General features: G+C 47.9%; 1 protein-coding gene across 1 annotated transcript in view; it reads left to right on the top strand.

Moving 5' to 3' along the window:
• CFAP251 (cilia and flagella associated protein 251) overlaps window positions 1–12,185 on the top strand; it is a 79,724-nt gene that overhangs the window by 45,512 nt on the left and 22,027 nt on the right. Inside the window, exons 16-19 of the mRNA XM_047761834.1 lie at window positions 4,707–4,821; window positions 6,255–6,418; window positions 11,188–11,278; window positions 11,489–11,632. Coding sequence (XP_047617790.1) covers window positions 4,707–4,821; window positions 6,255–6,418; window positions 11,188–11,278; window positions 11,489–11,632 — 514 coding nt within the window. The remainder of the gene's footprint in view (window positions 1–4,706; window positions 4,822–6,254; window positions 6,419–11,187; window positions 11,279–11,488; window positions 11,633–12,185) is intronic.

The following is a 12,185-nucleotide window of genomic DNA, read 5'->3' as shown; positions in this document are numbered from 1 at the left end:
AGTAGTTTATTGAGGAGATTCCCTTGTGCAGCAGGTTAAGGATCTGGCACTGATGCATCTTTTTTTTTTCTTTTTTTCCCTTTTTTTTTGTATTTTTGCCATTTCTGGGGCTGCTTCTGCGGCATATGGAGATTCCCAGGCTAGGGGTCTAATCGGAGCTGTAGCCACCGGCCTACACCAGAGCCATAGCAACTCGGGATCCGAGCCGCGTCTGCAACCTACACCACAGCTCATGGCAACGCCGGATCCTTAACCCACTGAGCGAGGTCAGGGATCGAACCCACAACCTCATGGTTCCTAGTCGGATTCGTTAACCACTGAGCCATGATGGGAACTCCAAGGATCCGGCATTGATGCATCTGTGGTGTGGGTTTGATCCCTGGCCGGGGAACTTCTGCATGCTGTGAGTGTGGCCAAAAAAAAAAAAAAAGAGTAGTTTATTGAGGTGAGATTCACATAACATAAAACTAACCATTTTTAAATGAACGGTTCAGGAGTTACCATTGTGGCACAGAGGAAACGAATCTAACTAGTATCCTTGAGGATGTGGGTTTGATCCCTGGCCTCGCTCAGTGGGTTAAAGATCCAACGTTGCCATGAGCTGTGGTATAGGTTGAAGGCAAGGCTTGGATCCCGTGTTGCTGCGGCTGTGGTGTAGGCCAGCGGCTATAGCTTGGATTCGACTCCTAGTCTGGGAATTTCCATATGCCGTAGGCATGGTCCTAAAAAACAAAACAAAACAAAACAAAAAAAAAGTCTTTTCACAATTTTGTGCCACCATCACCTCTATCTAGTTCTAAAATGTTTGCATCATTCCCAAGTAAAGCCTCTTTTAAATTGTAGGAATAATAAAGCCCCATAACCACAACTTAATTGGAAAGGAATTGTCTTTTGATAATAAATCCAAAAGAATTTAAAACTGCATTTAAAACATATTTGAAAGATTGTGAAGAGGCAGTTCAGAGAAAAAGGCCCATAAACCTCTGAGCAGATGCTCACTAGTACATCAAAGATGCAAATGAAAACAAGACATCATTTTTCACAAATCAGATTAGCAAAGATAAAAATGATCGATAGCTCCGGGTGTTGGCAAGGGTGTGAGGGAGCCAGCTCTCTCATGGTGCACTGGCGGGCGGGGATGGCGGGGGGTGGGGGGGGGGAGAGTTTGAGTTGGGACAACCTTTGGGGAGAGCAGTTTGTTGCCATTATTAAATTATAGCCCATCTTCTGACTTCTAGGAATGCAGTCCATGGAAGTACTAGCACAGGATGCCAAGACAGAAGTAAAAGGATGCCTTGTTTGAAAATATTTTTTAAAATGGAAACAATCCAAATGTCCATTAATAGGGGATTAGTTAAATGATGGCTTGTCAGTACTCTGAAACATGATGCTGCTTTTGGAAAAGAAGAAAAATAGAAAGAGAAGATAGCTCCTTGCCTCATAACATGGAAATATCCCCAAGGCATAATATGAGATAAAGCAAATTTTCCAAATAAGCACAAATATATTTTCATATAAAATTGTATCTGTGTAACTTAGATATTTTCATCTAGAATTCTATGGGCTAGAATACATACAGAAAAGAAATTCTCGCGTCACACATACCAAGCTCTTACCTGTGATTATCTTGGGATAAAGGGTGCAGTGCAGCAATGTACAGTTATGGGTAGACTGTCTACTTTATGTCTAAATATTTGAAGATGTTCACAATGAATATGTAAAATGTTTTCAGTCAGAAGAAAAAGATAATAACCTGATGAAATTGTTAGGAATTTTGACGTTACAGTTACATAGCTCTCACTCCATGCCAGGAACTGTTCTGAGTGCTTTATGTATATTAACTTGCTTGATGCTCACCACAGTATAATGGGGTAAATACTGTCGTTATCTCTATTTTTCATTCTTTCTTTCTTTCCTTCTTTCTTTCTTTCTTTTTCTTTCTTTCTTTTTTTTGGGGGGGGCTTTTTGTCTTTTTAGTGCCGTACCCACGGCATATGGAGGTTCCCAGGCTAGGGGTCTAATTGGAGCTACAACTGCAGGCCTACACCACAGCCATAGCAACATCAGATCCGCGCCATCTCTGCGACCTAAACCACAGCTCACGGCAACGCTGGCTCCTTAACCCACTGAGCGAGCCCAGGGATCTAACCCGCAACCTCATGGCTCCTAGTTGGATTTGTTTCCGCTGCGCCATGATGGGAACGCTCATTATCTCTATTTTTCCAGTAAGAAATTTGAAACACCTTTGACCTCCTGTTGAATAGTTTGACTTTTTTAAAAATTTAAATTTTAAATTAAGATATAATTCACATACCATAAAATTTACCATTTCAATGTTCTTTTTTTTTAAACTGTATCCACAGAGTTGTGCAACCATCACCACTGTTTAATTCAAGAACATTTTCATCGCCCCCAAAGAAACCCCATACCCATTAGCAGTCACTCCCTGTTCCCTTCCTTTCTCCCTGACCTCCCACTGTCTCACCCCTGGCAATGAGCAGTCTACTTTCTGTCTCTATGGATTTGTCTCTTACGGACATTTCCTAAAAATGGAATCATATAATATGTGACTTTTGGTGCCTGGTTTCTTAAGCATCATGTTTTCAAGGTTCATCCTTGTAGTCCGTGTTAATACTTCATTCCTTTTAATGGCTAAATAATATTCTGCCCTGCAGATAGACCACATTTTTGTCTATGCATCCATCAGTTATCATTTGGGTTGTCTCTACTTTTGGGCCAATATGAACATTTGTGCATAGATTTCTATGTAGACATAAGTCTCTCTTGGATACAGACCTAGGAGTGGAATTGCTGGATCACATGGCAGCTATATATTTAACCATTTGTGGAACCACTAGACAGTTTTCCAGGGCACCACTTTCCATTCTCGCCAGCGATAGATGAAGGTTCCAGTATCTCTACAACTTGCTCCTGATTTTTAAGGGTCAGAGATGGGATTCAAACCAGTCTGTGCTCTTAACCATCCTCTTCCCTGCCTCTGCTCACTTAGTGATTTTGCGGAAGGGCCTTAAACACTTCTGTTTGAGTGATTAGATGTGGGTGACTTATAACTAGCTGATGCACTGTCTACCATCTGGTCATTTTAGTGTTTTTAAACATCTCACCCAATTCTCCGTGCATGTAAACCTTGAACATGGGTCATCCAGTCTGACATGCTTCTGCATCCTGCAGCCTGGCGGTCGCGGCCACATCTGCCTTCAGAGCTGCCCCTGCTCCCTTCCTTGGTGTCAGCCCCCTCCACCCCGACTCCCTTCCCGTTCCTGCAGTTTTCAAGCAGTAGGCCCCACATCCCATACTTTTGACCTCCTGTTCCCACTGCCTGTGTTCCATCACCTCCATAGTTTTCTCTGTCTTTTCTCTGTCTTTCCAGGCTCAGCTCTGGTGTCTTCCCCCTTCTCTGCGCAGGCCCTCCCCTCACCGTGCTTCTGCCTCTCTCTTCCCTGCAGGGCCGTGAGCTCAGTGGCAGCAACCAAGTCTCACTCATTTCTTTCTGAGTCCCGAGCCTCTCACATGGCGCCTGGCACAGAGAGGTGCTCAAGAAAGACACGTGGGGCTGGGTGCAGGGGCCACAGGGAGAAAACACATCCTTGAAATGTCGTAAGATGAAGTAACTCCCAGCCTCACCAGGGCAGATCCAGGTTTTGTGGGGTGTGAAGTGCATTCAGCTTCTCTTTCTCTCTCTCTTTTTTAAAGATATGTAATGAAGAATAAAAACAGCTAGAGCTCCTCCTTCAGAAGGGGTGTGTGTGTGTGTGTGTGTGTGTGGGTGTGTGTGGGTGGGTGTGGGTGGGTGTTGGGTGTGGTCCTGAAACTTCATGTTCTGCCAGCTTCTCGGAAAATCCAGCTCCAGGATGGAGGTCACGAGTGGCAGCTTCCCCCCAGATCCGATTCTTAATTAGTGTAAGAGTCTGAATTCAGAGGTCTGACAGTCATGGGGACGTGATTTATTACTGTTGGAGCCACAGATGGTTTTTCAGGGGGAACCCGTGTGTTGCTCTCAGACCCAGTGTCGGATGCCTGGACACCGGATGGTGTCCTGTCCTCATGACCCGGTGCTGTGGGATTGGGGTGTTTTCCTGCCAGTGCCTGGCTCTTTCTAACAGTCTTCCCATCCCTTGTTCACGGGCATGTTCGTGAGGCATGAGGAGTCAGAGCTGTGGCCTCGAGAAGTGTTCCTCACAAGCAGTTTCCCCAGAGCCTTTGCTGTTTGGAGCTATTGTTCCTTATTTATGGCCGTTGTTAGCAGCTGAGAGAGATTCCTGTGATGGGCTTGCTGAGTGGCAAGACAGGAAATTCAGAATTTAAAACATAGAGGGCAGAAATTCCCATTGTGGCTCAGCAGGTTAAGAACCCAACATAGTGTCCATGAGGATGTGGGTTTGATCCCTGGCCTCACTCAGTGGATTAAGAATCCGGTGTTGCTGTGAGCTGTGGTGTAGGTTGCAGATGTGACTCAGATCCCATGTGGCTGTGACTGTGGTGTAGGCCGGCAGTGACAGCTCCAATTCGACCCCTAGTCCGGGAACTTCTGTATGCCTCAGGGGGCCCTAAAAAGAAAAAATAAATAAATAAAAAATTTTTAATTTAAAAAATTAAAAAATATAGGGCATCATGAAAGGGGGTAAGTCTTAAAACCCGCATTCGGGTTTGTGGAATTTAAAAAATGTTTCTCTTTTCTCTTTTAGAAAGACACTTCTTGGACCAGTGTACGGCTCTCCCATCGAGCAGATACAGATCCTCCCGGTGAAAACTGCTACAGAGCTGCAGAAACGCTACCTGGTGTTTATTAACAGAGACAAGGTACCAGCCCTCTGCTCTCAACCTCTGTGAGATGGCTCTGTGTTTGGAGCAGTGGCCAGTCCTGGGTGTTACAAGACTCATGAGTGCTTGCTTTCACAGCCAAGCCTGCCACTCCCACCCTGGTCCATGGTGGTAATGAAAATGGCCATAAACGCGTAAGAATGACTCTCAGGAGGTATTTCCAATCAGAGCTACCTTATTTTCTGTACTCCCCAAAGACCCATGGTTCACCAAAGGATTTTTCCTTTCTGATTTCTTTACAAGGAAAGACCTTATTCAGACATACAAGGAGTTCCCATCATGGCTCAGCAGTAACAAACCTGACTAGGATCCACGAGGAAGTGGGTTTGATCCCTGGCCTTATTCAGTGGGTTTAGGATCTGGCGTTGCCATGTGGTGTGGTGTAGGTCGAAGATGTGGCTCAGATCCCAAGTGGCTGTGGTGTAGGCCGGCAGCTACTGCTCCAATTCGACCCCTAGCCTCGGAACTTTCATATGCCATAGGTGTGGCCATAAATTTAAAAAAAAATAAAAAATAGAAAATAAAGACATTAAAGTTAGTTACATTTAGTTGCACACTTAGTGAGTAGTCTATATTGAAAAGTGTGGAGTTCCCGTTGTGGCACAGTGGTTAACGAATCCGACTAGGAACCATGGGGTTGCGGGCCAATCCCTGGCCTTGCTCAGTGGGTTAAGGATCCAGCGTTACTGTGAATTGTGGTGTAGGCTGCACATGCAGCTTGGATCTGGTGTTACTGTCGCTGTGGTGTAGGCCAGCAGCTGCAGCTCCGATTAGACCCTTAGCCTGGGAACCTCCATACGCTGCGGGTGCAGCCCTAGAAAAGACCAAAAAAAAAAAAAAAAAAGGAAGAAAAAAAAGAAAAGCATAAAATCATAAGATGCTAGAATTATCCTGGAAAAGCCTGGTCATCTGACCATGAAGATTGGAGGAGGAGTTCCCACTGTGGCTCAGTGGGTTAAGAACCCAGTGTGTATCCACGAAGTTGTGGGTTTGATCCCTGTCCTCACTTGGTGGATTAAGGATCCTGTATTGCTGAAAGCTGCCATGTAGGTTGCAAATGTGGCTTGGATTCGGGGTTGCTGTGGCTGTGGCATAGGCCAGCAGCTACAGCTCCTATTTGACCCCCACACCTGGGATTTCCCATATGCTGCAAGTGTAGCTGTTTTTAAAATAAAAATCAGAGGAAAGCTTCCTTTCTGTGTCCCTAGTGTCCCTCTCCCAGGGGACCAGCCTGTAGGGGTCAGTGTGTGTGGACCCCTAGCCATGTGAAATTTGGCTCCCATACTGAGAAGGCTAGTTCCAGAAACAGGTCCTTCCCATAAGCAGATCTGGAGGTGACAGGTGACCATGCCAAGCCCAGCCTGGGGCCCAATTATCTGAGACTGAATATAGAGTTCCATCTTCCTTTCTAGGTTGGACTTCAGATCTTACCAGTTGACGGCAATCCACACAAGACATCCGCTCTTATATGCCACCCGAGTGGCGTGGCTGGGCTGACCCTCTCCTACGACGGCCGCTATGCCTTCACAGCAGGGGGGCTAGACCGGTCGGTGGTGCAGTGGGAAATCAACTTAAGGTAGGTGACGTAGTGAGTGGCTTGGCCCCAAAAGGAAGGCATCCAGTGTAGACCCCCCTTCTTTAACTCAGCAATAGCAGACAGGTGTTAATTCCCATGACATGCCCAGCCCTGTGCCTGCGGGTACAGAGACAGCCCAGACTCAGGTGCTCCTGGAGACACCTGTGCATGTCGCGTGCAGACAGAGGTCACCCTTCCGTCTCAGGGGCTGGCAGTATTTGCAGGTGAAGCAGTGTGATGCCAGCGCGGGCACCCATGCCCCTGAAACACTTCTCATTCTGTCACCTGCAAACCCGCACCAGCTAGAAAGATCTAGCCCCAATTCCCAAAGTATGTATTACAGAAATGGTATTATTTGAAGAGTGTATTTTCAGTCTGCTCTTCTCAGACCTCCCCCCACTGCCCCAGCTGAGAATCTCTGCCCAGGGGAGGCTGGAGACTCCACAGTTGAGCATCAGAGAGACATGAGCTTTGAGGTCAAAGAGACATGGGTTCGAATCTAAAGCCTACTCCCTGCTGGCTCTGGGTCCTAGGACAGGTTTCTTAGCATCTCTGATCTTTAGAGTCCTTGGCCGTGAAATGGGGATATATGGGGTAATAATAGGGACTTTTATAGGATCAGGTAGGTTAATATATGTAAAGCACCCAGGGCAGGACTCAGTAAATTAACAATTTCCTGGGAGTTCCTGTTATGGCTCAGTGGGTTAAGACCCATATCCATGAGGATGCAGGTTCAGTCCCTGGTTTCACTCAGTGGGTTAAGGATCCAGTGTTGCCATGAGCTCTGGTATAGGTTGCAGACTCGGCTTGGATCTGGCATTGCTGTGGCTGTGGCTGTGGTGTAGGCCGGCATTGACGGCTCCAATTTGACCCCTAGCCTGGGAACTTCCATATGCTGTGGGGGTGGCCCTGAAAAAAGATTAAAAAGGAGGGGACCACTATGGTGATCCACTCACATCTCCAGATTTAGTACTCAGCCACGGGGCGGATCCAGTTTCTTACCCTGACCATCTCCAAGCCCCTCCCTCTCAGATGGCCCCCTCGAGGAGCTGGGGCAGAACAGCTCCTTCCTTCCTAAGGAGCAGAGGCACCTTCCTTCCTAAGAGCAAACTTGATTCATGGCTCTACTCTCTGCCAAGTGCACATCTTTCTTTTATGGCAGACATCGCAGCTTCTCCCCTTAACCTGAGCAGGAGCAGGGACAGCCAGGTAAATCTGCTTTGGAACCATGGTGGTTTGAGATTGTAGTTGCAGCTGTGACCTTCACCTGTGCCTTCACCTAAGAGGGCAGATCTCGGGAATTTAGAAGCTGGAGGTGAGCTCTCCCCTTGATGAGAACCACTGATGGCGTCCACGGAATGAGCTACTTAACACTAGCCTGTCACCTAGACTGATGGGGTCAGGCAACACCCTGGTGGGAGAACAGAATCTTCCTTTTTAAATTTTTGTCCTCTTCTCGATCATTTTGGGATCTGGAATGGTAGAGATTAAGAAAAAAAAAAGAAAGAAAAAAGAAAAAGGAGCCACTTCCAATAGCTTTCCTGTGCCTGGCCAGAGTCCAGGCGCCTGAGAATTTCAATTTAATCTGTTGTGGGGACAAATGATCATTATAAACTAATTAGCACTTCATTGCTGCTTCTGGTGTTTTAATATGTTCAGTGCTTCTCTAATGGGAAGAAATGTAAAAACCCTAAACAAGTAAACAAACAAAATCCCCTACCAGATCTACGGATGTCAGGTTGCAGGGTGAGATAAAGAGGATAAATCCTCTCACGTTCACATCGTCTTAATCAGCGCACTCTTGGGCCCCCGGACTATCATCGCAGCATCTCCAGCTTCCCCGGGAGACCCCTTCCCTTCGCCTTTTCCCCAGAGTCCCCCTGCACTTACGCTCCTTTCCCCCCATCTTGGCTGGCAGGCCACCCTTTTTCTCTCCTTGCCTGGCATTTGTTTTAAAACCCCCACTTTTATGCTCCACCTCAAACCCACCTGTGCTCCTGGTGCCTTGCAGGAAGACCTGGATTCAAATCCCACCCCTCCTACGACGTGCTGTCTGACCTGAGGTGGGTCCCTTTCCTTCCCTGAGCCTCAGTTTCTCCATCTTTTTTTTTTTTTCTTTAGAGTCACACCCGAGGCACATGGAGGTTCCCAGGCTAGGGGTCAAATTGGAGCTGTAGTCCCTGGCCTACACCACAGCCACAGCAACGCCAGATCTGAGCCTCATCTGCAACCTACACCACAGCTCATGGCAACACTGGATCCTTAACCCACTGAGCAAGGCCAGGGATCGAACCCACATCATCATGGATACTAGTCGGGTTTCATTTCCGCTGAGCCACAACGGGAACTTCTTCTCCATCTGTTAAACAGGGATATCTTCACTGTGTTTGGAGCTATTTTGAGGATAGTGATTTCTGTCATTGCTGTTTCTCCTCTCTCCTCCGCCTCCTTCTCCTTCTCCTCTCCTTCCTCCTCCTCCCCCTCCCTCTCCTCTTCCTCAGGAAGCAGTTACTGAGCACTTGCTATGTGCTGGTTGCAGCTCTGCTTCCAAAATTCCTCAAAGTACTGAATATATTCAGTACACATACTAGATGGACACATAGTAGGTTTTCAATAAATATACTTCTCTCTTATGCCCCAGAGACTTTTTTTTTTTTTTTTGGTCTTTTTAGGGCCTCACCTTTGGCCTGTGAAAGTTCCCAAGCTAAGGGCTGAACTGGAGCTGCGGCTGCCAGCCTACACCACAACCACAGCAACACCAGATCCGAGCCATGTCTGTGACCTACACTGTAGCTCATGGCAAGGCCAGATCCTTAACCCACTGAGCAAGGCCAGGGACTGAACTTGTGTCCTCATGGATACTAGTCGGGTCAGTTACCACTGAGCTACAATGGGAACTCCTCCAGTGACCTCCTTTTTGTGGCAAGCGTTAGAACCCAATTTAGGTAGAAAGGGGGAGTTATGAGTGGGTCCCTGGGAGCCCAGGCTCTGCCTTCACTCTTTGCTCACCTCTGCTGTCGCCTGCATCTTCTGCAGAGCTGGATTTACACACTAGCGGGAACATAGGCCCTGACAGTCCCCAGATTTCACACCACAGAGAGGGAGGCTTCCCCCTGCCCCGTCCTGTCCTGTCCTCCTGGCTCTCTCAGGTCAGCTGACAGTGGCCAGGAAGCAGGGAATGTAGTGCAGTCCTGACCACAGAGGGCGGTTCCCCAAGAATCCCAGAGCTCTGCCAGCCTGTCCCTTGGGGGCGTTCCTGCTGGTGACAAGCTCCTCCTTGTCATTTCTAGCCATTACTTTGTCCTACTCCAGAACCCCATGGCCAACAGTGGCCTCACTGCCCACAGGGCCTGTCTGGATTGGGCCTGGGCCTGGCCCAGAGGCTACAGAGAGGGCTCCTCCTCAACTAGGCACCTGCCTCGGTGGCTGATGTCAGCAACAAAACCAGGTGAAGGCTCCCCCTGCTGGAGACGGGTCTCAGGCCCCCTGGATGCCAGGCCCAGAAAGTAACCAGCCCCTCGGACCTCAGGCAGCCTGCCTGGGTGGGGCTCGTGTAGGGCCCTGGCAAGAGGACTGAGGCTGCCTCTTGCAGGAGAGGTGTGGGTGCACGTCAGTACCCAGTTCGACAGGAACGGTAACCCTGGGCCAGGGCCTGAGCCTAGTGCTGTCTGTGCAGCCATCCTGTGACGGGGGCGGGGGAGACTGTTGGTTTCCCCTTGTACAGATCTGGAAACTAGCTTCAAGGGGTTCAGTGACCCGCCTCAGCAATGCAATAAGGTGGTGGGGTCAGGATTCACATCTGGGTCTTTCTGATTCAACCCCATACCTCAGCAAAGATTCATCACAGGAGAAAAATAAAGGGCTTCATGTCAGATCCTTTATGTACATTCACTTATTTAATTTTCACCACAACCCTTAGAGGCAGACCCTGTAATTATTCCCACTTTACATATGAGGAAACTGAGGCCCAGAGTGGTTAGGTCACTTGCCTGCCATCACACCATCTGCAAGTGGCAGAGCCAGGGACTCCCACGCATGTCTCTGATTCCAGATTCTGCGTGTGTAACCACTTCTCCGCCGACGTCTACACAGAGGGTCTTAGTAAACGTACAAAGAGGCTAATCGTCTCATTAGCAGAAATCCAGTTAGTGGATTATTAAAATGATTTCGTACCATTAGCATTTGGTATGAGGCAAAGTCAGTGTTGTACAAAAAGTAGGTTTTCTTACCATTGAAAGGGCCTATTTTTGGAAGATCTGACCCTGTGTTAGAGAGCAGAGGGTTATTTTTATCTGACTGGCATGGGTCCCTTGCGGCCTCCTGAGTTTTGATGGAGGCAATTAGTGCTGGCCATCCACCTGTGCTGAATCCCGTTCTGGCTCCGGTCACACGTGGATCTAGAGTTATGGCAGAGCCACTCTTTAGGGGGAGGTGGAGGTGTGTGCGTGTGTGGAGGGGTGCTGTGGGTTCAGCACACAGGAGCCCCTTCCCTCTCGAGAGATGCTTTCCTGAAAGATTGCAGACCAACTGCTAGGCGCCTGCCCTGCCCCTGCGGGGGAATGTCACCACCATTAAGGTGGGCACCCTGTACTGCCAGGTGCCACATGTGAAATTGAAATTTCCATTTTCTGCTTCATTTTGGAGGGAATATGCCTAACAAGTTTACCAAGACCCTAACTGCGTCCAGGCTGTCAGACCCTTCAGAGGCCCACAGCCCCCAACTCCCGCCTGAGCGCTTCCTAATCATGGTGTTTCTGTTATCTTCCCAGTGCCCTGGAGGCTGCAGTTTCTCTCGGGGGCGAAGACCTGACCCCGTTCTATGGTCTGGTGGCTGGTGGCAGGGAAGGAAAATTCTACAGGGTAATTGTCCTCCGAGTAAACACTTCCCGGTAACGTCTAGTTAAATTTGTGAAACAAATGTGCCCCGAAGTTAACCTTCTTGCTTTTCTCCAAAGCTCTTTTCCCCACTGAGCTCAAAATGGACTTTCTAGAAAACGTCCTTGAGGTCTTAATGGCTGCTTCAGAGTTAAGCCAAAACGTGTGCTGTCCGTCCGCTTTCTTTCCACGTAGGAGCTGGAAGACTATTTCTACTATTCTCAGCTCCGTAGTCAAGGTATCGATACAATGGAGACCAGAAAGGTGTCGGAACACATTTGCCTGTCCGAGCTTCCTTTTGTCATGAGAGCAATTGGCTTTTACCCATCGGAAGAGAAGGTAGGGAGAACAAAAACAAGAACAGCAGTGGGATGTGTTATTTATTTAAAAAAAAAAATGACCTCTGGGAGCAATCATTATAAGTTGAAGTAAAAATTTAACATTATTCTTACACAAATGCATCAGAAAGGAGGCTTCTGGGCCTAGCAGATGCACACCTTAGAATCAGACTTATTGTCAGGATATTCCTAAAAGACAAATTCATTATCAGAGTTTAATGTTGGTGAGAGCATGGGTTCTGAATTAGACAGCCCCTCCCTGGGCAGGGACCAACCTCATTTGTTTCAAAAAGGAGATGCCTGGGAATTCCTGTCATGGCTCAAGGGTTAACAAACTCAACTAGGATCCATGAGGTTGCTGGTTCAATCCCTGGCCTCGCTCAGGGGGTTAAGGATCCGGTGTTCCCATGAGCTGTGGTGTAGGTCGCAGATGCGGCTTGGATCCGGCATTGCTGTGGCTGCAGCTCCAACTTAACCCCTAGCCCAGAAATTTCCATATGCTGCAGGTGTGGCCCTAAAAAGAAAAAAAAAAAGTGATGCCTACAAATTGCTTG

This window comes from Phacochoerus africanus, chromosome 15, assembly GCF_016906955.1.
Source record: "Phacochoerus africanus isolate WHEZ1 chromosome 15, ROS_Pafr_v1, whole genome shotgun sequence".
NCBI lineage: Eukaryota > Metazoa > Chordata > Mammalia > Artiodactyla > Suidae > Phacochoerus > Phacochoerus africanus.
The sequence above is the reverse complement of the archived record's forward strand: the minus strand, read 5'-3'. Positions and strand labels throughout refer to the sequence as shown.